This window comes from Lepidochelys olivacea (genome assembly GCF_965140295.1).
Source record: "Lepidochelys olivacea isolate rLepOli2 genome assembly, chromosome: 8".
Classification (NCBI taxonomy): Eukaryota; Metazoa; Chordata; order Testudines; family Cheloniidae; genus Lepidochelys; species Lepidochelys olivacea.
In genome coordinates, this window is record NC_140418.1 from 106,746,833 (window position 1) to 106,773,081 (window position 26,249).

The window sequence follows — 26,249 nt, forward strand, 5'->3', positions numbered from 1 at the left end:
CGTGTCCCAGGGGCCAAACAAACCCATCGAGGTGTACCAGCCACTTTCATCTTTGGTAGGTACAGCCTACAGCTTGGATTCTCATCGGAGCACAGTGGGTGGGGGACCTGTAGTGTCCAGAGCACACTCAAGACAATGTGCCCTGCTCCATTTCACACAGTGTGGCCCTCAACCAGGCACCCTGGGGCAGCGGGGATAAAACCAGGTCTCTTGCTCAGCCGAGTCGGCTCTGACTGCGCTGAGTGCATAAGCAATTAACGGGGTTCTCCTGCCTTGCACGCCTGTACAAGCTGTAAACGCTTCAACCTCAATTGACTCTTTGGTAAATGATTTTCCTTTGTTGGAACGATGCTGATGCAGCTCTCGATTCAAATTCTTAGTTAAAATGCAATTTTTGTTAACGTTTCCCTGCTAGAGTTGGTAATTGACTCCTAATGGACTCTGTCATGGTTGAAATGATGCTCGTGTAACAACAGAAACCGCCTCCCTGCCTGCCCTGCCGCACCTACCTGGACACGTACATGCAGCCGGACACCAACCCACAGCCGCCACTCAGGGGGACACAGACCAAACCAGCTGGGAGCTTTGAACGCCTTTGATGCCATTTCCCATCACCACCCCTGTTCTGCTCCCACCACTTCTGGGTTCTCTCCCCTCGAACGCAGGATGCTCGGGCAGTGGGCGAGCTGTGCTCTGCCAGCCCAGGGAAGCTCACACCATAGTGCCCTGGCTTTTCGGGTCTCTTTATTCATGGCACAGAGACCCCCTTTTTGGAGCAAGAAGGTGCCTGACGAGTAGCTGGGCAAGCACCATGAAGCAACAACAGCCAGCAGTGCCCTTCTCCTCCCTCCATCCACCCCTGCTTCAGCTAGACGAGAACAGTCCTGGCTGTGGACAGCGGGGCAGCAATTCCCAGCCATCGGGTGGCTTGGCTAGCTGGCACCATGTTCGGTGCGATTTCATAATTTAGGTAACCCCTAGCATTTTACAAACATGAACTGATTCAGCATCAGGGCCCCTCCTGGGAGTAGAGAAAGTAGCATCACCCCCATCTTACCTGGGGAAACTGAGGCACAAAGCGGTGGAGCCAACTGCCCAAAGCCACAGAGCAGGTCAATGGCAGAGCTGAACTGAAACCCGCAAATCTGGGCTCCCTAGTTTCTAGACCACATTGCTACCCAAAATATACCTGTCTTTGGGCCCAGACAGCAGCCTCCCCCTGCCCCAGCTGAAGCCCAGCACCTGGCACTGGCAGGACGAGACCGGTCCTGGGAGGAGAACTCAGGGAATAAATGTTACCCAGTGACAGCGAAGACAAGAAATGTTTACAGGCTTCTCTGTCTCCTTCTTCTGGGGCAGCTTCTTCTTGGGAGCCTTGCGCTCCGCTCGCCTCTGCTCGGTGGTCGTGTCGGCAGCGGTGATGAGTTTCTGCAGGTCTTGGGTTCTCTTCTCTCTCTCTTTCTTCCTGGCTTCAATTTTCCGGAGCTCCTGGATCAGATATTCCTCTTCTGCCACCTGCCGGCCACAGCGAGGAAAGGCGGTTAGAGCAGCCAAGGGGGCAAAGCAAGGCAAGGGGGCCACCTACCGACAGCAGCTCTGCTCCCACGCCCGTCCCCACACTGGCCCTGCACCCAGCTTTTAGCTTCCTTGCCTTACCCAGCCCAGGCACCCAACACTGCAATTCCAGGAGGCATTCAGGGCCCAGTGGGTGGCTGCTAGATCCCACACTGGGCCCAAGTTACTCCCCCGACAAACCCGATCCCTTGGTTTTCCCTTGAGGGAGAGAACTCAGCGTGACACGTTCTGCAGGGCTGCTTGGTCCAACAGGGGGGACGAGAGTACCGTGGGTCAGTACCCTTGGCCTCTGGGAAGGCAGCACCTTGCGTCACCCCAATGACTCCTGTTACCCTGCCCTGACGGGTGTCCGATCCAAACCCCCATGGGCCAAGGGAGAAGAGCAGCACAGCAGGACTGGGATAAACCGAGGGGCAGGAAGTCGGGTGAGTGACTGGAGGGGATTGCTCTCTCTCACCAGCTCCCTGGGAACACGGAAGAGCCGTCCTGGCAGCTCCTGACCTGGCAGCACTGGGACTATCTGCAGCTAGCGACCATTAATTAGCCAAAGAGGAAGAGCGGAGCCTCATGTGCAACATTACAGTCCCCAGTGTATTCCAGCAGGACTGACGCTCCTGCCTGCTGCCATGAGGGCTAGGTACTGCCTGCGCTCCCCAGAAGTCTGAGACAGCTGGGGGGAAGCCCGGCGAACGCACACCCTGGAGAGAGTTCAGAGGCTGCCAGGGATCTCACTTCGTTTCAGCCCTTAGACCCAGGAAAACAAGGCTCAGGCCATGGCCTGTGCTAAAGGCTGGAACCCCGTGCTGGGTATTCGGCCACCTTAGAGCAGCCATTGTCAATTTGTGACCCCCAAAGAAGCTGTTGCTAGAGATCAGAACCCTGCTTCTCTCCCTTCCCCGCAACCTTCTGCCAAATAACTGTGCCAAATCATTGCCCCACTGCGCTCGGCCTGCCTCATGCAGCCACCCGTTACTGGTCAGACACACAAGCTGTAAGCCCTGGGGGACAGGGGCCACATCTTTGTGCAGTGTTTATGCTGCGCCTAGCACAAAGGGACCCTGAGGCATGCCTGGGGCCCGTAGGCACTACAGTAATACAGAGAAGGACTAAATCCTACAGGGCTTCCTCTGTGGCAACTGCCACAAGGCCTCGCAGGCTGCGCTGGGGACGTACGATTGACAGTGGAGAGGGTGTGGGAAGGGGAGGCCCAGCTGAGTTACCTGCTCTGGAGTCCTGTTGTACAGCCTCTCCAGCTGCTCCTTCCTACGTCTCTCATGGCCGGCGTCAAAGACGGGGATTTTCAGGTCGGTGCCTGGAGCAGCGCGGACGTTGGCCAGCTTGGTGCAGATGTGGTAATACCGTTCCTTCAGGTCCTCCACTGACCTTTTCTGTGGAATACCCCACAGAACGGATGACGTTACAAGAGGGCTGAAGGAAACCCAGCTCCCAGTCTTTGGGGGAAGGAGGCCATGCCTCCAGAAGCAAGGCGAGGGAGAAGGAATAGCAGAGCGTGGAGAGGCCTGTCCCTTCTGACTGGCCCAGTTTCTGTGAGGGTCTGTGCAGGTTGCCACCTGCTGTTATTAGCACCTTTCACTACTTGCCTGCCACTGCTGCTGTCTCGGGGTTACAGAAAAGGGCTGGAAGTGAAGAGACCTGGGTTCCAGCCTTGACAGTCACTGACTCATGGTGTGACTGGGAGAGCGCCTGCACCGTGCCTCAGTTTCCCTATCTCTAACACGAGATGATGATACTGTTCCTCCTTTATAACGTGCTTTCAGATCCTCCAGGCAGGTACTATAGTCCTACTTCACCAGTGTTATCCCTGTCACGCTGCTCCTTCTCTCTCCTGCCGGCAGAGGCTGGCACTGCAGAGGGGGCCCAAAGCTTCCTCCTGGCGGCCCACAAGAGAAAGCTGTTCTCAGAAGCTCCTACGCAGAAAATGGGGCCTGGTGTCTGAGCTCCCAGCCACAGGCCTGGATTTCACATGGAGCACGTGATAAATGCCTTGGGGCCCCGTGACAAAGAGCGCTAGTGATTCACGCTCTGTGCTGCATTGTACCGAATGAGGTCTGAACGGTGTGTGACACAGGGGTGCAAGATGCAACAGTTTCCCTGGATTCCCCTGCCTGGCTGGAACCAGGACAAGGAGAGAGTGGGCTGCCTCAACCGCCCTTTGAGCTTTGTTATAAAGCTAATACTCTGTCCTGCTACCGCGCCCTTCATCAGAGCATCTCACAGGCTGTTACAAGCTTCAGAACCAGGCAGTGACTCGGTTTCCCCCAGCATGCTCCCCTACCTCACAGGGAAACAGGGTGGGCTAGTAGTTAGTGGAGAGGACTAAAAGACAGGACTCCTGGGTTCTATTCTCAGCTCGGTGACTTGCTCCTTGCTTCACAGGCCTGACAAAGACTCGCGCAAGGTCATGACGCAAGCCAGTGCCGCTTGCTGGAGAAGAACCCAGGATGCTGGCCCTTCACTGAACACTAGATGATCTTCCTGCCCAGAGGTGAGACTCAAACCCAGGAGTCCTGACCTCCAGGCCTCTGCACTCCCCACTAGCTCAGCCTGCCTCTTTTTCAGTGCTTGGTGAGTTGGTTTCCTGGCAGGGACAATTTTCTCAAGGGATTCTGACTTCCTAATAAAATGCAACAGGGAACCGACGTGAGTTGTGGCGGATTTAATTATAAACAAAACGAGTAGTAATACCCTGCGCTGGAAATTCAATATTCCTCCCTGCCAATAATTCATTCTTTTCCCGTAATTAAGTTGATACAACGGGTAATTTGCTCCTCGCCACGTGGCAGGCTCAGCGCACCTCCCGGCTGCGTATTCCCGGCACTCACCTTGAACTGCTGGTGGTCGTAGCGGTCATGGATCACCACGAAGCGCAAGTCGAACCTGCGGGAGAGGTCGAAGAGGTGATCTGTCTCCACCTTGGTCCAGGCGTCGTCATGCAGGTACATCTGATACTCCTGCTCCGAGTACACAGGCACCTGCACTGTCTGCACAGGGAGAGAGAAGGGAGGTGGCTCACTCGTCGGGCTGCCCCGCCCCCAGTAGCTGGGGCCTCTCTCAAGCTGCCCTACAGGTAGAGACAGAGCAAACCAAAACCACAGGGCACAGATGGGCAAAGGGGCCATGAGTCTTTGCCCAAGTGGTCCCCTTACCCACCCAACTGCACCTCCTGTGGACACTGCCACAATGGAGCTATGGAGCCAAGTGGAAGGGGTCACGTGGGGTCCTCCAGCCCGCCAGGGTTTATTTGGTAATTATCCCTGGGCATTTCCAATGTGCCCACTGCCACCGTATCCAAGCACCAAGAGGTCCAGAAGACCTGCCTTGGCCTCCCAGCAGGGTCTCCCTTCCACCAGCCCCCAGCCCCTCACTTCCAAAGGCCCAGCCAAGGGAAGGTGTACAACCAAGAGGGACCTCTCTGAGAGGCAGGGACTCGAAGTCAGGGTCTCAGACATTATGCTCTGGGGATCATTCTCCGCCCAGACAAACCGTGCTCCCCATTCCACCTGCTCTCCTAGAGGGAACTGCATGGCCAGGCAGTGGTCACTGGGCCCTAGCCTGGAAGCCCTGACTCAGGCTAGCCAAGAGCCTGAAAGCAAACAACCTCGTGTTTGCAGCTACCCTCCTCCCCATTCCACAAAGCCCTTCCAGCTCAGTCCTTCCTGCCCTCCAGCAGCGGCACCTGGGCATTCACTGTGGCCTACCAAACAAGGAAGGCTCCTGTGCGGTCATATATTCCCCCCGGTAGACTGTGAGCTCCTCCTACAGGCAGCACCTGGCCCTGTATTCCCCCGGCACAAAGGTCTGAAGGTTGGATGTGGTGCAGCTATGGGCCACCAACCCAGCTGCCACCTGCTCTCTTCCCCACCGTCACTGGCCCTTTGCGAGCGGACAGCTGGCCCTCACTCCTGTGTCAACCCTGAGTCCCCAGACACCGTCAGGGCAGGGAGCACAAAGCCAACACTGGGGTCAGTCTAGCCTGCTTTGCAAGGGTTGGACACTGGATGCCAGCACATCACAGGCATCACACGGATGCTCAGAGACAGCAGAAGAGCCTGCTGAAGTCACAACACATGGTAACACAATGGGATGAGAGTACAGCCTGCATCCTAGGGAAAGGGCTGCTCCTTTAATCCCACACCCCTAGAGTCTGGAGGGCAACTTCCTGCCTTCGCAAAAATACCCCTCAACACATTTTAATAGGCCCCCGGTGCTGGGCACCTGAGCAGCACACCCTCCCCTGGAAACCCAGATCCCCTGCCAAGCCCTAGGCCAAGCATACAGAGCATCTGCCCCAGCTCCAGCCACTTCGGTGCAGCATCTCTGAGGGGCAGCCCCTTCTGTTCACGAGTGACAGGTCTGCCTGGGCACGGGGAGGCAGCCTGTCAACTGGCCGGGCACTGTGCAAACCTCACTGCTCTCAGGAAGCATCTCTTAACCATGGAAATCAGGGCAAGAGCACTGCATCAGATGGTTTATGGGACACCCAGACAGTGGGATCATTTACTTGAGTCTAAAGGATACAGGGGCTGGGAATGGGTGAGAACTACCAACCCGGACCAGGCTGGGGAATGGAGGAGAAGAGAGTGGCTGGCTCACCAATTTCGGAATGGGCCCCAGAGCCTCTCATCTTTAGGGGACAGCTACCCCGCCCAGGGACTGCTATTCTCTGATGGCGAGGTGTCTCTGAAACACAAGCTGCTGGCCCCACCAGAAATGGCTCGCGAGAACAGTGGACTCTCTTTTGAATTGTGAGAAGTGGGGTGGAGGCAAGGCTACGTCCTGCCTGTGTTAGCTCAGTGCCATGCCGCAGCACGATGGCCAGCATGAGTAGGTGGCTCTGAGAAATTCATTCTCCCATTGCGAGAGCGCTTTTTGGCCAGGGGATCCCAGAGCGCTTCACCGCACAGATACACTCACTGAGGAGAGCCAGGCTCCAGTCTGGCATTCTGACCCATCCATGGTACCTGCTAACACCTGGCAGGGGTATTTTGGGTGCGACAGGGGCAGAGATTATCAGTGCCCCTTGCGAGTGGGCACAGTGCCGGCACCCCTCAAAGCTCGACTGTGGATACCCGGACGTCACCTTGTGAATCGGCTTGACAGCCCTGCCAATTGCTGCCCAATCACTGAACCCTTTGCAGGTTAGGCCACAACACAGGAGATGCGGGTTCAAGGCCCTGCTCTACCAGACTTCCCATGTGACCATGGGCCAGTCACTCGGGCTCTCCGTGCCTCACCTGCTGCCCTGTCTCACGGCAGTGCCGAGAGGAGAAATACATTCGAGACTGTGAGCTGCTCAAATATTACGGGAATAGGGCCACAGAAGTACCCTGGCCTGCAGAAAGGTGCTGGCGAGGCAGAGCTGACAGTCCCTGGCCCCTTCCTCACATTTCCCTGAACTCCTTTTCTTCTGACTTTAGACCTGGGAGAGGCACAGAGACTGCCCTGGTCTTGATAGCTGGTGGCCACCTCCTGGCACCGGTGTCCATGTGCTGATCTGATATCTGTCAGCAGCCTGACACCAGGGACCGTACGGGGACCCTGGTGTGCTGCCCATGGCATGCCCCGCCAGACTTGTGCTCCAGTAGAGCAGTGGACAAGGCCTGGCTACAGCATAGCAGCAGGCTGACAACACTCCGCTCTCACACCTCTCAAAGGCCCAGACAGTGCAGTGCCTGTCAAGTGCTGGGCTTGGGTAATGGCTGGCTGAGTGGACAGGACTGAAGTGAGACGGGAACGGCCCCTCCAGACGGCAGATGTTGTGTCTGCTCTTTCAGTTCAGGGGGCTGTATCTGCCCTCAGAACAAGGAGCACAAGCTTGGAGCCCTGCTGGATTTTTGGCTTCTCCCGGAGTTCCAATCAGTAGCAACTGCGAACGAGGCTTTCCCTCCTCGATGCATGGCAAGAAGATTGGGATATGGACATTACCCAGGTCTTGGTCACTTCCAGACCCGGTAACCACTAGGGCTACTGCTCATTTGGAACACTCTCCACTTCTGGTCACCCGTCTCAACAGAGAGACAGCGAAAGGAGATGGGGTTCTGAGGCGAGGAGCAAGAATGATTAGATGAAAAGACTAGGAATGATTAGCTCAGAGAGGAGACGAATGAGAACATAAGAATGGGACACTGGATCAGACCAATGGCCCATCTAGCCCAGTACCCTGTCTCTCTGACAGTGACCAGTGCCAGGACTTCAGGGGGAGCACACAGAACAGAGCAGCTGGAGTGGCCCACCCTTGTCTTCCACTCCCAGCTTCTGGTACTCAAAGGTTTAGGGTCCCCAGAGCATGGGGTTGCATCCCTGACCATCTTGGCTAATGCCCACTGATGGACCCTCCATGAATTGATCTAGCTCTTTTTTGAACCCAGGTATACTTTTGACTATCACAACATCCCATAGCAATGAGTTCCACAGATTGATTGTGCATTGTGTGAAAAAGTCCTTCCTCCTAAACCTGCTCCCTATTCATTGGGTGACCCCTGGTTTTTGTATTGCGAGAAAGGGCAAATAACACTTCTCTATCCACTTTTTCCACACCAGTCATGATTTTATAGACATTATCACATTCCCCCTTTGTTGTCGCTTTTCTAAATGAACAGCCCTAATCCCTTTAGTCTCTCCTCACATGGAAGCCATTCCACACCCTTGATCATCTTTGTTGCCCTTCTCTGAACCTTCTCCAGTTCCATCATATCCTTTTTCAGATGATGCAACCAGTACTAGACACAGTATTCAAGGTATGGGCGTACCACAGATTTATATCGTGGTATTATGATTTCTTTTGTCTTATTTTCTATCCCTTTCCTAATATTCTGTTAGCCTTCTTGACCACTGCTGTGCATTGAGGGGAAGTTTTTGGAGAACTGTCTGCTGTGACTCCAAGATCTCTTTCTTGAGAGGTAACAGCTAATTTAGAACCATCAGTTTGTATGCATAGTTGGGACTACATTTTCCAATGTGCATTACTTTTCACTTATCAGTGTTGAATTTCATCTGCCGTTTTGTTGCCCCGTCCTCCGGTTTTATGAGCTCTTGAATAATTTTGTAACATCTGCAAATTTCGCCACTTCACTGTTCACTCCCTGAGAGAAATACAACTTAATGACGAGGACAGAGAAGGGAGATCAGGTTTTCTATTTACCTCTCACAATGCAAGAATGAGGGGACACTCAATTAAAGGGAAAGGTAGAAAATTTCAAAGGGAAAAAAGGAAAAGCTTGCTTATCAAACAAATTAACCAACCGGTGAACTCATCTCCACCAGATCTCATTGATAAGAGCCTAGCAGGATTCTAAGACCCATTAAACCCATATATGGGTACTGAGAGCAGCCAGTCATGTTAGCTCAGGTAGAGAGGGAAACCCTTGTGTTTCATGGCATAAGCTGACCACTAAACGGCAGGAAGCAGGGAAAAGCTTCCCTTTGGGGCAGGGGCTGTCACTTACGACGCGTTCTGCCCAGCACTCAGCACAATCGGGCCCTGAATGGGCCTCTCGGCGCCTGCAGCATAAATGATAAATAATTAAAACAGCAGCAGCACGCTATTCCACAAATCTCCCACGGCAGGGGTTTTAGCTCTGAAGCGTCTGGCACTGCCTGCTGCTGGAGACAGGACTCTGGGCCGGATGGACCCTGGGTCTGCTCCAGTCTGGCAATTCCTGGGGAATGCAGCTGCCCGACTCCTTAGTGGGGTTTTTTGCATGGAGCTTGGCAGGCTGACACGAAATCAAGTGGAGGGGGTGCACTGAGATTGGAGAGAGGTCTGGAAGCAAGTGGGGATGGAGAACCTGGTGGGAGGGAGGGAGAGAGATCAAACGAGGGCCTAAGCAGGAGGAACTGAGACTGAGACGGTGATGAAAAGACTAAGGGGAAAGGAGACAGGCAAAAGGGGTCAAGCTTGGGGAGAAAAGGGGCAAAAGAGTCTGCACCCACTAGAGCACATTCCCCTCCAGAGCCTGGAATGGGACCCAACAATCCTGAGTCTCACCATTCCTCCGCCCTCAGCAATATCTGTGCAACGCACTGGCAAAGTGTTTTATCCCCCTCTGGTGCTGGTCCAGGTAGCAGTAGTGTCATAGAATCCTAGAATCTCAGGGTTGGAAGGGACCTCAGGAGGTATCTAGTCCCACCCCCTGCTCAAAGCAGGACCGATCCCCGACTAAATCATCCCAGCCAGGGCTTTGTCAAGCCTGACCTTAGTAGGTAGTAGGTTGCCATCCTCTATCAGTTACTCTCTTAACTCAGTGGCAGAGGTGTGTGTGGAGGATCTAAAGGTTCCAACCCTGCCGACGACGTGTGGGGGTGTCAATATGATGCCAGGTGATGAAATTTGTTTCTTCAGTTTGCTTTTAAAACTTAGGAAATAACACACACAAAAATGGCACTAAAAGAATATTATGAATGCAGCAAAGTCCAGCCCTCCAAAGTTAGGAAACGCCAGAGTTCAGGTTGCCTCTTGTGCATATGCAGGATATAGTCTTTAATTACATGGTCACATATTATTTTTCCACAGGACCCTGCCTCATTTGGCACAGGCTGGCCCTGCCCTGGGGACAAATCAGGGCTGTGCACTGAAGGAGGCTGTTGTCTGTAGGACCTGGCCCCGTTTGTTGCAGGAAGAGAAAGGATGGTCTTATGGTTAAAGGAGTTGAATGCTGCCCTGGGCAACTGGATTCTCTCCCTGCCCCTGACACAGAGTTCCTGTGTGATGTCAGGCAAGTCACTTAATCCAAACTTTTCACAGGGCTCCCTGTGTGTTCCTCATTCCTGGTGCCTGACTTGAGACTCTGGGGTCTGATTTGCAGAGGTGCGGAGCAATCAGCTGCAGCTGATGTCCGTGGGAGCTGTGTTTGGAACAGCTCTGCGGAAAAGGACCTAGGGGTGACAGTGGACGAGAAGCTGGATATGAGTCAGCAGTGTGCCCTTGTTGCCAAGAAGGCCAATGGCATTTTGGGATGTATAAGTAGGGGCATAGCGAGCAGATCGAGGGACGTGATCGTTCCCCTCTATTCGACATTGGTGAGGCCTCATCTGGAGTATTGTGTCCAGTTTTGGGCCCCACACTACAAGAAGAATGTGGATAAATTGGAGAGAGTCCAGCGAAGGGCAACAAAAATGATTAGGGGTCTAGAACACATGACTTATGAGGAGAGGCTGAGGGAGCTGGGATTGTTTAGCCTGCAGAAGAGAAGAATGAGGGGGGATTTGATAGCTGCTTTCAACTACCTGAGAGGTGGTTCCAGAGAGGATGGTTCTAGACTATTCTCAGTGGTAGCAGATGACAGGACAAGGAGTAATGGTCTCAAGTTGCAGTGGGGGAGGTTTAGGTTGGATATTTAGGAAAAACTTTTTCACTAAGAGGGTGGTGAAACACTGGAATGCGTTACCTAGGGAGGTGGTGGAATCTCCTTCCTTAGAAGTTTTTAAGGTCAGGCTTGACAAAGCCCTGGCTGGGATGATTTAATTGGAGATTGGTCCTGCTTTTGAGCAGGGGGTGGGACTAGATACCTCCTGAGGTCCCTTCCAACCCTGATATTCTATGATTCTATGATATAAAGTACTATATCATGTTAAATACTCTGAAAAATCAGGTCCAAGCTGTCTCACATTGGGCACCCAGAATTAGTGGATACTTTTGGATTTTAACCTCTCTGTGCCACAGTTTCCCAACTGTAAAACGGGGAAAACACCACCCCATCACCTTAGAGGGTGTTGTGAAAATAAATTTGTTAATGCCTGTGAAATACTAAGATATTGTAGTAATGTGCAACATAGCAAAGCCCAGGAGGAAAGCAGTCATTCTGTCTTCAGAGCAAGGTTTGAATAGTGTGCTGTGAGTAAGGCATGGGGCGACACAATGAACAGCTGCTCAGGAAGTGAGCCTCATTCACCCTGATCCTATGGGTCCTATGGAAAAAACGAGTATGTGATCGTGTCACTAACGACTATCGTAAGCACATGAGCAAGGGGGCCGAATTAAGGTTGCCTTAATTCTGGCATTTCCTAGCTCTTCTGTGCTTGACTTTGCAACCTTAATAATGTTCTTTTAACACTTTTTTGTGGGTTTTACATATATTTACATAAAAACACTAGCCACTGAACCACAGTCATGTCTGACACAGAAGACAGCAGCTATTTATAACAAAGCACAGCAACATTTCAAATGGACAGCTTGGAACTAACACCAGCTACGTACCCTAGGACAGGAAGCAAAGTAAACTGCACTTAGTGCTCCGCGTTTTCCACTTTTACCGATAAATTATCAGGTTTAATTAATGGAGTTCAATTTTTACTGATTTACATCCATTTATCAATTCACTCAATTTTTTTGGATTTTTGATTTAGTCCTAAATGGAGCACAGGATCAGGTCCAAGAGGAGAATAGAGCTGGACCGCTTGGTAACCGTAACCATAATGTAATGAAATTTAACATCCCCACTGTGAGGGGAAAGCCTCACAGCGGCCCAACACTGTAGCATTTAATTGCAGAAAGGGGAGCTACACAAAAAAAAGGCGGCAGCTAAACAGAAATTAAAAGGTACGGCGCCAAACGTTGAAATCCCGGCAAGCTGCATGGAAACTTTTTAAAGACACCATAATAGAGGCTCTACTTAGATGTATACCCCAAATTACAAAACATAGTAAGAGAACCAAAAAAGCACCACCGTGGCTAAACAACAAAGTGAAAGAAGCAGTGAGAGACAAATAGGCATGCTTTCAAAAGTGGAAGTTAAATCCTAGTGAGGAAAATAGAAAGGAGCATAAACTCTGGCAAATTAAGTATATAACTAGGAAGGGCAAAAAAGAATTTGAAGAACAGCTCGCCAAAGACTCAAAAAGTAATAGCAAAAATATGCGTAAGTGCATCAGAAGCAGGAAGCTGCTAAGCAACCAAAGGGGCCACTGGCTGATCGAGGTGCTAAAGCAGCACTCAAGTACGATAAGGCCATTGCGGAGAAACGAAATGAATTCTTTGCATCGGCCTTCATGGCTGAGGATATGAGGGAAATTCCCAAATCTGACCCATTCTTTTTAGGTGACAAATCTGAGGAACTGTCCTAGATTGAGGTGTCATTAGAGGAGGTTTTGGAACAAATTGACAAACTAAACAGTAATAAGTTATCAGGGCCAGATGGTATCATCCAAGAGTTCTGAATAAACTTGAATGTGAAACTGCAGAGCTACTAATTGTAGTTTGTAACCTATCATTTAAATCAGCTTCTGTACCAAATGCCTGGAGAATAGCTAATGTGACGCCAATTTTTAAAAAGGGCTCCAGAGGTAATCCTGGCAATTACAGGCCGGTAAGCCTGACTTCAGTACCGGGCAAACTGGTTGAAACTATAGTAAAGGACAAAATTATGAGACAGATGGATGAACATAATTTGTTGGGGTAGAGTCAACATGGTTTTTGTAAAGGGAAATCATGCCTCACCAATCTGCTAGAATTCTTTAAGGGGGTCAACAAGCATGTGGACAAGGGGGATCCAGTGGACATAGTGTACTTAGACTTTCAAAAAGCCTTTGACAAGGCCCCTCACTAAAGGCTCTTAAGCAAAGTAAGCTGTCACGGGATAAGAGGGAAGGTCCTCTCATGGATTCCTAACTGGTTAAAAGATAGGAAAGAAAGGGTAGAAATAAACGGATGATACAGAATGGAAAGAGGTAAATAGTGGTGTTCCCCAGGGCTCTGTACTGGGCCCAGTCCTATTCAACATATTCATAAATGATCTGGAAAAAGGGGTAAACAGTGAGGTGGCAAAATTTGCAGATGATACAAAACTACTCAAGATAGTTAAGTCCCAGGCAGACTGCGAAGAGCTACAAAAGGATCTCACAAAACTGGGTGACTGGGCAACAAAATGGCAGATGAAATTCAATGTTGATAAATATAAAGTAATGCACATTGGAAAACATAATCCCAACTATACATATAAAATGATGGGGTCTAAATTAGCTGTTACCACTCAAGAAAGAGATCTTGGGACTGGGAGTCATTGTGGAGAGTTCTCTGAAAACATCCACTCAATGTGCAGCAGTCGTCAAAAAAGGGAACAGAATGTTGGGAATCATTAAGAAAGGGACAGATAATAAGACAGAAAATATCATATTGCCTCTATATCAATCCATGGTTCGCCCACAGCTTGAATACTGCGTGCGGATGTGGTCGGCCCATCTCTAAAAAGATCTATTGGACTTGGAAAACGTTCAAAAAAGGGCAACAAAAATGATTAGGGTTATGGAATGGCTGCCGTATGAGGAGAGATTAATAAGACTGGGACTTTTCAGTTTGGAAAAGAGACGACTAAGGTGGGATATAATAGAGATCTATAAAATCATGACGGATGTGGAGAAAGTAAATACGTATTATTTACTCCTTCTCATAACACAAGAACTAGGGGTCACCAAATAAAATGAATAGGCAGCAGATTTAAAACAAACAAAAGGAAGTATTTTTTCACAGAACGTACAGTCAACCTGTGCAACTCTTTGCCAGAGGATGATGTGAAGGCCAAGACTACTACAGTGTTCAAAAAAGAACTAGATAAGTTCATGGAGGATAGGTCCATCAATAGCTATTAGCCAGGTTGGGGGGGGATGGTGTCCCTAGCCTCTGTTTGCCAGAAGCTGGGAATGGGCGACAGGGGATGGATCACTCGATGATTCCCTGTTCTGTTCATTCCCTCTGGGGCACCTGGCATTGGCCACTGTCAGCAGACAGGATACTGGGCTAGATGGACCTTTGACCTGACCCAGTCTGGCCATTCTTATGGGTACTTATTTTTGTTAAACACTAACACTTTACGCGATGGTTGTGTGCTGCGGCTCTGAGAATGAAGCAGTTCCGCAGTGTACAACCCAGAACACACACACACGGTGGAGGTCAGAAAAATCAAGCAATGTTAATATAGCACTACGATTGGCTCACAAAGAGATGCTGCCTGCCTGTCCGTTTAGTGCAGTGCTGAATTTAAACAATCAATCCTCCACAGGTAAAGATAAGGTAAAAAGGCAAACATGGAGCAAAAACCACAAATCTATGCCCGAATACCAACAGGAAAGCAGAGCTTAGAACTTTCCAAGGAAAGTAAAGACAGGCACAAAGAGGATGCATTGTGCTGCAAATATTGCAGCACTGAGGTCAGTGGTCATGCTGACAGGATAAAGGAGCATGTCAAAGGCAAAAGCAAGCAACACAAGAAGCTTAAAGAAGAAAGCGAGCTTCAGGACAAACAGTCAATATCAGGAGCTTTCACCAGGGCTTTAACAAAAGGGAGGACACAGCACGATTGTGTCAATGAATCTGTACGTGCTCTTTGTTTCACCCAACGACCGCTGTTAATTGCAGAGGAGCCTATTGATGACTTTATACGACAATCCTGTCCAGCTACAAAACCCTTCCTAACGCAGACAACCTCACTCGTAAGTATCTGAAAGAAAACGGCAACGCGGTAGCACCTAAACCAATGGAACGACTTGATGGAAATGTGCTGCCTAGTCTGATTTTTGACAAGTCTCCTTGATGCTTTGGACCGTCCGATTCTTTGGCCTTTTGTTTTCAGGTTTTGATTTCAAAGCGAATAAACCCGCATTGTTTTGTGCCGACGTGACATTCATCCCCTCTGCTGACAGCCGTTTTGTCGATGCAGCAATAACTGGCATGTTTGAGATGCACCAACTAACTTGGGAAAACGTGGCCACAACTAACGCAGATTCTGCTTCCTGCATAGCTAAGCTGGCACAGAGATTAAACTCCATCAGAAACCAGAGCTGCTATGTATTACCTGTCTTCTCATCTGATTAACATTGCGCCGTCAGCAGCAACTGCTACGGAGGAAATGAAAGACGTGAAATCTTGCATCTCTGGATTTGGGGCCGTTTTCAAGCATGCGAACAGGCTGAAGGCTGTGTTTTACACAGTGTGAGACGAGCGCAAAGCCGACTGCTGTTTACCCACCATGGTTGGGCCACATCAGTAGATGAGCTTGTACTTCACTGCCTGCTGTGTAAATCATGTGTAGAGTGTGCCACTACATCTCCTAGATCAGCCCAAGTTTGTTGGTTCTAAAGAAAAACTCTGAAGAGACAGGCAGATAACCAGGGTGACTGTGAGATTCTGCGCACCAGGGTAATGGTCACTGTTGAAAACTTGCAATCACTGTGCGACACACAGAAAACACCGGAGTTTTCTCTGACTACTGCCAACACGTTTGCCAATACAGACGTTTACCGGATCATGCTAACCAAAGTCTCAATTGAATTAAGCACAAAAGCTGAAGGAGAAAGATACAGCGAGAAAACACAGCTGTTTCTAGAAATCCTTCTGACCCCGGAACATGAGAAAACAAAAAATTATTTAAAACCTTTGACAGAACACCCAGGGAGAAATGGGAGATGACCGTGGCCCGTAATCTGAACCTCAAAGTGTTTGGTGCCAAAGGTTCTTTTTGCAATGTCATTCAGGTGTTGCACCCCTTCCTCCAGGTGAATTTTACAGCAGACTATGATCGTTATGCCAGAGTGTTTCAACCATTTACCACTAAAGAGGAAATTTTAAATCTGAAAGGGGAATTTACTACTCACGTGAACTTGCCCACCCCTGACAACCCAAAACTGGATGTGCTGGCTTTGTGGAACAGTCATCCAGACACACTTCCCAAAGTCACCAAAGTGGCATGGAGGGAGTGCACCCCCTGGTTCTACCGATGCAGAGTGCTTATTTTCAAAGTGGGACTACCTCCAAGACAGCAAGAGGCTCAACATGAGTGAGGAGACTTTTGAAGACCATTACCTGAGCGTACACAAACCAGGATTTCTGGACAAGCTACTAGGTCTGAGAGACAAAATACACCTTTAAACATTTTAAAAAAAAAAATCTTAAATTATAGTCGTAAAATGTGGATATTATAAAAGTCCCCCCCCCCCCCCCCGATTTTTTTATTTGTAACCCAATTTCATCCTAGTTTTAATGTTTGGAAAATAAATACTGAAAAGTTCCCAGATATTTGTAAAAAAAATAAAATAAAAATAAAAACTGAAAACACGGAACACTAACTGTACCACACCCAACGAAAACCCCAGTGGAAACTTCAGGTAGGTGGAACGTAATTATTTGTGTTGGAATTTGGCAAGGAAACTGCAGCCAACACCCAAAATTTGCCACATGATCCAGGGTGACAAGGGTAAAGACCTTATCTTTAAGTATCATTCAAGACATGAGCCCTCTTGCTACACAGCAGCCCCGAGATCCATGATGGGGCTCTGAGCCAGTGCTGACGCAGAGGGAACAACGCTGCCCCCTACTGAATCACCCACAGCACTCCCTGGAGCACCAAGGCTGTACTGCCAAGCTCTGATCCCATTCCAAACCCACTGAGCTCGAAGGATCAGGTGAGACTGCAGCCTGAGGTCACAGGCCAGACTGCAATTGAAAATGCTACTGCCCAATATAGCGTGAGTCCCTGCTTCTCAGGCTCTCATCTGAGACACTGTGCAGAGGGTAGCTCCCTGCTGCGTAATGACAGCCAGCCTGTCCACTTCCCCCATCCCCACATGCTCCCACTTACTTTATTGAACCTGGCGAAGGGGTAATCCTTTCCCTCCTCTGCGGCCCTCCTCCAGTGGTAGAACATGGCCCCGTCTTTCCTCGCGGGGTTGGTGAAAGGCATCCACTTCCAGGGCCGCACTTTCTTGGAGCCCAGCTTCGCCTTGACTGTGCGGTAGCCCTGCGTCGTGTCACTGGGCAGCAGAGGAGGCGCATCCCTGCAGAGGAGAGAAGGCCCAGCTGAGAGAAGCAGCAGTCTGCACTGCACTCCTCTGGAGAGTCTTTGCCATGGATCCTGGCAACGTGGTAGGTAGTGCAGGAGACCTGGGTTCAAGCCCCATTCCTGGTTTTGCACCCCCCAGGACGCAGACACCACATAGCTCCGGGGTGACATTCTGGCTTTGGGTCACGCAACAGCATCCACCCCGCAATCGCCCTGAATCAACTCAAGCTCACCACTGAGAGCTCCAAAGGGGAGTCAAAGCCACCATGGTATAAAGAATGATGAGGGTGCAGAGCCTGCTAGCAAGGTGAGATTCATTGTGTGTCAATGGAAAGTCACATGCCTGGACCTGGAGATGGAACAAACAGCATGAAGGCGTTTGAAAGGAAGAGCTGTCTGGAAAGAAGACAGTGCTAGAGACCTCTGGGCCGATAGCACAGTCCATAGCAAATGCCATATTTGGGGTTAGGAAGGAATTTTCCCCCTGGTCACACTGGAAGAAACCCTGAGGGGGTTTCGCCTTCCTCTGCAGCATGGAGCATGGGTCACTTACAGGTTTAAACGAGTGTAAATGGGGGATTCTCCATAAACTTGAAGTCTTTAGATCATGAATTGAGGATGTCAGTAACTTAGCCAAAAGTTAAGGGTCTGTTACAGGGTGAGGTTCTGTGCAGTGAGCAATGTGCAGGAGGTCAGGCTAGATCATGATGGTCCCTTCTGATCTTAAAGTCTATGAGGTTGCAGCATAACACTTGCGGAAACAAAAGCTGGTGTTGCTCCCGGTGGCACACACAGGGGAATTAGATACAAAAGGGCATATATGCTGCCCCAGGTGATGTAGCTCTGGAGTGACTGCACTTTTCTCATCACATGCACAGAGCAGAGCCTCCCCATTCTGGAATGAGAAAGAAAATATAAACAAGAGAAACAAAAATGATAAAAAGCCTGGAGGAGATAAGACTGAAGGTGCTAAATTTTAGGGGCTGGATTGTCAAAGATTCCAAGTGTGACTAGGCCAGGCACTGACAGACTGGAGCCATTGGTGGGTGCCAGTTCTCCCATGAAACTGTGCAGAACACTAACCAGAGACACTTACTTTTTATCGGAGTAGAGAAGCGCATAAACCTCTCGGTGCATCCCCTCCGGCCTCTTAAATGTCAGCGTCTCAGATGATTTCTTGGATTTTTTCTGAAACAGAAGATTTTGGTTATAGATTGAGAGTTTAAGGCAGAAGAGACCATTAGATCACACAGACTGACTTCTTCTATATATCACCGGCTATTATATTTCACCCAGTTATCCCTGTATGGAGCCCAATAACTTGTGTTTGGCTTTCAGAAAGGTATCCCGTCTTGATCTGAAAGCATCAGGAGATGGGAAATCCACCACTTCCCTTGGTAGTTTGTTCCAGTGGTTTAATCACGCTCACTGTTAAAAACGTGTGCCTTACTTCTCACTGACTTTGTCTGGCTTCCACTTCCAGCCATTGGTCCTTGTTCTGCCTTTCTCTGCTAGATTAAAGAGCCTTTTACTATCCGGAATTTTCTCCCCAGGAAGGTGCTTATACACTGTAATCATGTCACCTCTCAGTCTTCTTCTTCATAAACTAAACAGACTGAGCTCTTAAAGTCTCTCACAGTAAGACATTTTCTCCAGCCCTCAAATAATTTCTGTTGCTCTTTTCTGCACCCTCTCCAGTTTTTCAACATCTTTTTTAAAATGTGGACACTAGAACTGGATCCAGTATTCCCGTATCGATCTCACCACTGCCATCTACAGAGATAAAGTCACCTCCCTACTCCTCCAGCTAGCACTTTTTGAATATTGGGACATTAGAGCTCTTCTACTCTTCTGGCGTTATCCCAGTATTCCAAGAGTTATAAAAATGAACATGAGTGAGCGAGAGATCTCCTCAAGACAACTCTTTTAGGACTCTTGGTTGCAAAATATCCAGGCGTCTTGATTTTTAAGTATTTATTTCTAGGAGATATTGTTTAACACCCTCCTTAGTTACTAAGGTACTGGAAACTACTTCATTGTCATGCATCTTTCCAAACACAGAACAGAAATATTTATTGGACACTTCTACCTTTTCTGCATCATTAACAGTTTTACATCTCCACCTAGTAATGGGCCTATACCATTCTTGGAATTTCTTTTGTTACTAATATACTTTAAAAACTCTTTATTTTCCTTAGCCCTGCCAGCTGTGGAGTGTTGCTTCCCCACGACTGCTGCCTTCACTCTGTCACGGAGCTAGGACGGGATTTTAATCAGTTGTCCTCTTTCTTGATTGTGGCTTTTTGGCCATCTAATATACTTCTTTTAAAACTCCCAATTTTCATTTACATTTTTCTGTCTACATATTTCCTCTGAATCAATTTTTCTCATATTTTTCCTCAGCTTTGGGAAATTAACCCTTTGAAAGCACCAAGTGTACACATTACTGGTTGGTGCTGTCCTCTATTTGCTCATATTGAATGTAATCATGTCATGATCATTGGTCCCTAGGCAAACACCAACTTCCAGCCCACTGATAAATTCATCTTTATCTGTCATAATGATGTCTAACATAGAGTTACCTCAAGTTACTTTCGCATTAGAAAATGATCATCTAGAATTTCTGGGAAAACTAGTGGTGTTTTATTACTGGCTGCGTAAGAACTCTAAAGCGTCTCCCCCAAACTGAAGTCCCCCATAACACTATTTATCTTTCCACACATTACAGACGGGTGTTTAAGGGTTAACTCATCCTGGTCTCTGGTTTCCACTGGTGGCACATAACAGATCCACACCAATATACTGTCCCTGGCTTTGTTAGTTAGCACAGTGATCCTTATGCATTCAAGATCCTGTGGGTCTGAGTTATCAATAACTTTCAAACAAGTAATGGCGTCTTTAAGGCAGAGTGCCACCCCACAACTCTTTTATCCACTCTGTCCTTCATGCACAGGTCACAGCTAGTGATTTTAACACTCCAATCATGCACATTCTCTCACCGGTTTTCAGTACTACCAGTTATACTAGTCTTTGCACTGATGACAAGGCAGCCCCAGGGAGCTGCACTTCTGTGTGGAGACAGACATTTCAATGGAGAGGAAACAGTGGCTGGGGAGTGCTTTGAGTGTGATGGCATTCTATTATTATATAGTTTCATCTCTAATTGCGCAGTCTGAGACCTATGCTACAGTCTTGGTTCTCTTGGATCTGGAGTTCCTGTCCATCTCTCAGGTTTATATTGTCCCATCCCCATAGCATCTAAGCACAACAATGCCCCTGTGAAGTATGGAAGAAATATTATACTCATTTAACAGGTGGGAAACTGGGGTACAGCGCAAATACAGATAAGGCCTAAATGACTTGCCCGAGGTCACACACAGATCCTGTGGTCAAGACAGAGACATAGCTCGGGGTCTCCCAAGTCCCATTTTCAACGCCTTAACCTCAAAGCCATCCCTTCTTGAGTTTGCCAGACATTTGGCATTTGACTGTTTAGATTTCTGACAAAATGTTTGGATTCTGTGAACACAACCCTCCAGAAAACAAGGAGATGGGTAACTGAAGATACAGGGAAGCCAGGAAATGGACGTACATGTAAGATGCCATATACTCCATGGAAATGCCCCAAGTCAACAACTATAATAGTAAGAAATATTTGTTTTCCTCCAGTCTCTTTCAGTTATAGTCATTTGAGATGACACTTGTGAGAACAGTAGGTAAAAAGTTTTCAGACACAAGTGTGATTTTCAAGTTGGTGTCTAGGGCAAAGATTTCAGGCCCATAACCCGGTACCTTATCAGAATTGATGATGTCCTTCTTATTGATGGTTCCCGTGTTCTCTGACTCCACACCCCCCAGCTCCAGAATATCCCGCACATCTGCGCCCGTCGCCATCTTGCTCTCTGGGGGCAGAAACACAGCTGTCAAAACAAGAGCCCTATGAACAGGCATCCACAGGGCATACATGCAGATTATCCTCTGAAAAATGAATCACTTTGCTCATCCCTCTCCAGTGTCCAGCAGCCCTTGCCCGTCCTCCCCACAGGGCAAACAGACCAAGTCATTCATCCTCGTTCAGCAGACATTTTATTTGATTCTAAAATGGACTTTGTTCTTCAAATGCTTAGCAATAGAAAATGAGGGGTACCAGTGAGGGGTACCTGTTCCTGGAAGAGAACAGAGACATCACCATACTGGCTCACACCAAGGTATTTCTAGCCCACTAACCTGTCTCTAAAAATGGCCAGCACTAGATGCTTCAGATATCTTTAAAATGACCAAATTATTTTGACACGGAGGACAGAGGTCAAGTCTAAAACTACTGACAAGCTGAGGGAAAAAATGACTTTTCCAACATAAAATAATGCAAAATTTACCAAATATTTTCAACTTTATATGTACTGCACCAACAGAGATGCAGCCACCTCTGGGGTGGCACCCACTGTCACACAATGAAGAAGGGGACATTTCTAGCCAAATGCTCTCTCGCTATCATGACAGTGACCCCACTGGATCTTTAGTGCCCACACAGAGCAGAGAAGACCGGCATTTGTAAGGTCTTATCCAAAGCTCCACACACAATAAAGTGCCTGGAATTCTACTTATTTATTAAAAAGAAAAGGAGTACTTGTGGCACCTTAGAGACTAACCAATTTATTTGAGCATGAGCTTTCGTGAGCTACAGCTCACTTCATCAGATGCATGCAGTGGAAACTGTAGCAGACTTTATACACAGAGAATATGAAAAAATACCTCCTCCCACCCCACTGTCCAGCTGGTAATAGCTTATCTAAAGTGATCATCAGGTGGGCCATTTCCAGCACAAATCCAGGTTTTCTCACCCTCCACCCCCCCACACAGATTCACTCTCCTGCTGGTGATAGCCCATCCAAAGTGACAACTCTCTACACAATGTGCATGATAATCAAGTTGGGCCATTTCCTGCACAAATCCAGGTTCTCTCACCCCCTCACACCCCTCCCAAAAACCACACACACAAACTCACTATCCCAGCAGCCCTTCCCCCCAGGACCCCGACCCCATCCTCAGACCCCCCCAGCCCTTCCCCCCAAGACCCCATCCTCAGACCCCCCCCAGCCCTTCCCCCCAGGACCCTGACCGCATCCTCAGACCCCCCAGCCATTCCCCCCAGGACCCCGACCCCATCCTCAGACCCCCCCAGCCCTTCCCCCCAGGACCCCGACCCCATCCTCAGACCCCCCCAGCCCTTCCCCCCAGGACCCCGACCCCATCCTCAGACCCCCCCAGCCCATTCCCCCAGGACCCGACCCCATCCTCAGACCCCCCCAGCCCATCCCCCCAGGACCCCATCCTCAGACCCCCCCAGCCCTTCCCCCCAGGACCCGACCCCATCCTCAGACCCCCCCAGCCCTTCCCCCCAGGACCCCAACCCCATCCTCAGACCCCCCCAGCCCATTCCCCCAGGACCCGACCCCATCCTCAGACCCCCCCAGCCCATCCCCCCAGGACCCCATCCTCAGACCCCCCCAGCCCTTCCCCCCAGGACCCGACCCCATCCTCAGACCCCCCCAGCCCTTCCCCCCAGGACCCCGACCCCATCCTCAGACCCCCCCAGCCATTCCCCCCAGGACCCCGACCCCGTCCTCAGACCCCCCCGGCCATTCCCCCCAGGACCCCGACCCCGTCCTCAGACCCCCCCAACCGCACCCCCCAGGACCCCGACCCCAGCCTCAGACCCCCCCAGCCCCACCCCCCAGGACCCGACCCCATCCTCAGACCCCCCCAGCCCTTCCCCCCAGGACCCCATCCTCAGACCCCCCCAGCCCATCCCCCCAGGACCCTGACCCCATCCTCAGACCCCCCCAGCCATTCCCCCCAGGACCCTGACCCCATCCTCAGACCCCCCCCAGCCATTCCCCCCAGGACCCCATCCTCAGACCCCCCCAGCCATTCCCCCCAAGACCCCGACCCCGTCCTCAGACCCCCCCAGCCCCACCCCCCAGGACCCGACCCCATCCTCAGACCCCCGCAGCCCTTCCCCCCAGGACCCCGACCCCATCCTCAGACCCCCCCAGTCATTCCCCCCAGGACCCCGACCCCATCCTCAGACCCCCCCCAACCGCAGCCCCAGGACCCTGACCCCATCCTCAGACCCCCCCAGACCATCCCCCCAGGACCCTGACCCCATCCTCAGACCCCCCCCAGCCATTCCCCCCAGGACCCCATCCTCAGACCCCCCCAGCCCTTCCCCCCAGGACCCCGACCCCATCCTCAGAACCCCCCAGCCCTTCCCCCCAGGACCCCGACCCCATCCTCAGAACCCCCCAGCCCTTCCCCCCAGGACCCCGACCCCATCCTCAGACCCCCCCAGTCATTCCCCCCAGGACCCCGACCCCATTCTCAGAACCCCCCAGCCCCACCCCCCAGGACCCGACCCCATCCTCAGGACCCCCCCAACCGCAGCCCCAGGACCCCGACCCCATCCTCAGACCCCCCAGCCCCACCCCCCAGGACCCCATCCTCAGACCCCCCCAGCCCTTCCCCCCAGGACCCAACCCGACCCCATCCTCAGACCCCCCCAGCCCTTCCCCCCAGGACCCAACCCGACCCCATCCTCAGACCCCCCCAGCCCATCCCCCCAAGACCCCATCCTCAGACCCCCCCAGCCCATCCCCCCAGGACCCGACCCCATCCTCAGACCCCCCCACCTGGGCCGGTGCTACCCGCGGCAGCGGAGCCGAGGCTGGTGTCACAACGAACCGGGTCCGACCAGAGGCACTTCCGGTCTCCGCCGCCACGAAGCGGAAGTGCCCGGACTGTGAGCGGGACGGAACGCGGCGCCCGCCCGCTTCGGAGCCTGGGCCGGGGGCGGGGCACGGCGGGGGGGGGCAGTCCGAGGCCCCGGGGCGGGCCGGTCCCGGGGCTGCCGTTGGGGTCATGTTCCCGCCGGGACGGGCCCGACGTTGCGGGGACTCGAGAGCCGGGTCCTGCGAGCTCGGGGCCCGGCCTCAGGGAGGGGCCGGCCCCGCTGCGGCACGGGAGCCCCCCGAGCAGCCGGGCCCCCCACCCCCGCCGCCGGGCCTCCAGCCCCGGGCACGCTCCGGCCTCTGCAGGAGCCGGGGGCGCTGGGGTCGGCAGCCGCCCGCCCCCGTCAGGGCTGCAGGCGGTGGCCGAGGCCCGGAGGTGGGAGCCCGGGGCACCCTGGAGACTCACGGATTTATTCGGGCAGGAGATTCCGGGGCAGCAGCGACCGGGTCGTAGCGGGGTCTGGAGCCGGGGTCCGGGCCGCTGGAAGCGCCGCCCCGAGGGGAGCAGCCGCAGCCCTAGCCCTGCGGTGGAGCCCGGGACGGGGGGGTCCTCGGGGCCGGGTCCCCGCATCCCTGGCACCGGGACTGACCGCCAGGGGCGCCCTGGCCCTTCCCCCCTCGGCCCAGTGGGCGCTGCTTCTCAGGGGGAGCCCCTCGCACACACTGCTCCCCGGGCCCACCCCTGCTGCCCCCCTGCCTGTGTACCACTCCTCCCTGCTTCCCATCACCCCCCTCCACACCCCTGAGCCCCCCAGTCCCGCCCGCCGCACACCCGTCTCAGCTCCCCCATGGCCAAGCGCAGCAGAAGGAGTTAAGGGAACTAGCCTGGGCTTAAATGTTCATGGAGTATTTCCTGGAGCCCCCATGGCTATCTCCTCTCCCCCCCCCCCAATGCTATAAAAGCCCCAGGGGGGTTGAAAATATTTCCCGGGGCTCCATTCCAGACAGCTCTGGCAGAATTTAAGCCCTGGAACTCGCCCTGTAGGAAGCCACATGAGGTTGTTTCTTTAGCACCATTCACTGATTTCCGTGGTTTAGAAATAGTGGCCACACCATCAGAGGCTCGGGTCTGCAGGGGGCACGGGGAAATGTGACCCTTGGGCGTTACCTCGCTTCATGCTGCTGTCTGCCTGGCCTTCGCATCACTCACCAGGGCACGCCACGGCCAGCGCCATGTGTGAGAGAGGCCCTCTCTTTGGTCAGGTCTTTGTGTAGTTAGACCAGTAGATTATATCAGCAAAGCGCTCCTAGTGTGGACGCAGCTTTTACCAACAAAAGTGTGCTTTGGGTGGGATAGCTTATTCCAGACCCACCTGCAGCATGGTCCACACTTAGAAGTTTTGCCAACATAACTGTCAGGGGGGAATCAAACCCTTACCTGATTTTAGCTATGCTTGCAAAAGCCCTAGTGTAGGTGCAGTTATACTGGGTGGGGGAATCCTTTTGTAGGTATGGGTTGTTTCATTTGAGGAACTGGTAAAAGCACAGTTTGGGGCCAGTGTAAGTTTTGTCCACACTAGGGGCTATTGCCAGCGTAGGTCTGTCAGTCACAAATCACACCCCTGACCAACATAGCTATGAAGGCAAAAGCTTGTCATGAAGGGACCAAACTCTCTTCATTCTGATGGGGGAAGACACAGATACAGCTAGGAGGAATTAGAGGGGGAATGAAGGCAGCTGTGTATGTGTGTGTGTGTGTGTATATATATATATATATATATATATATATATATATATATATATATATATACACAAACGGAGAAAAGGGGAAGTTGATAGTAATTAATATAAACCAGAAACTAGGAATTTCAGAAAATTGATAAGGGAAGCCACGGGACCCAAGGAGAAATCTATGGTCAGCAGAGTTAAGGACAGTCAGAAGGAGTTTTTAAAACATATTAGGAACAAAAAGAATCCTGACAATGGTTTTGGTCCATTAGTAGATGGAAATTGTAGAATTATTGATAATAATGTAGAAAAAGCAGAAGTGTTCTATTCTGTATTCAGGGAGAAAACAGATGATATTGTCTCACCATATGGTGATGACAGTACTCTTTCCCTTCCACTAATATCTCTGGAGGGTGTTAAACTGCTGCTA

The 26,249-nt window shown here is 51.1% G+C and overlaps 1 protein-coding gene across 3 annotated transcripts in view; it reads right to left on the reverse strand.

The window, feature by feature from the left end:
* Positions 1 to 24,731, reverse strand: part of DMAP1 (DNA methyltransferase 1 associated protein 1) — a 48,900-nt gene extending 24,169 nt beyond the window's left edge. Inside the window, exons 1-7 of one of the 3 annotated variants that reach the window (XM_084637628.1) lie at positions 24,558 to 24,731; positions 21,156 to 21,265; positions 18,460 to 18,551; positions 17,163 to 17,358; positions 4,419 to 4,577; positions 2,796 to 2,963; positions 1,330 to 1,515 (exon numbers count right to left, since the gene is read on the reverse strand). In XM_084637628.1, coding sequence (XP_084493754.1) covers positions 1,330 to 1,515; positions 2,796 to 2,963; positions 4,419 to 4,577; positions 17,163 to 17,358; positions 18,460 to 18,551; positions 21,156 to 21,257 — 903 coding nt within the window. In that variant the 5' untranslated portion in view covers positions 21,258 to 21,265; positions 24,558 to 24,731. Of the gene's footprint in view, positions 1 to 1,329; positions 1,516 to 2,795; positions 2,964 to 4,418; positions 4,578 to 17,162; positions 17,359 to 18,459; positions 18,552 to 21,155; positions 21,266 to 22,012; positions 22,036 to 24,052; positions 24,180 to 24,557 lie in introns of those variants that run through there. The other 2 variants (XM_084637627.1, XM_084637629.1) reach the window with 2 other exon arrangements.
* Positions 24,732 to 26,249: the final 1,518 nt, after the last annotated feature.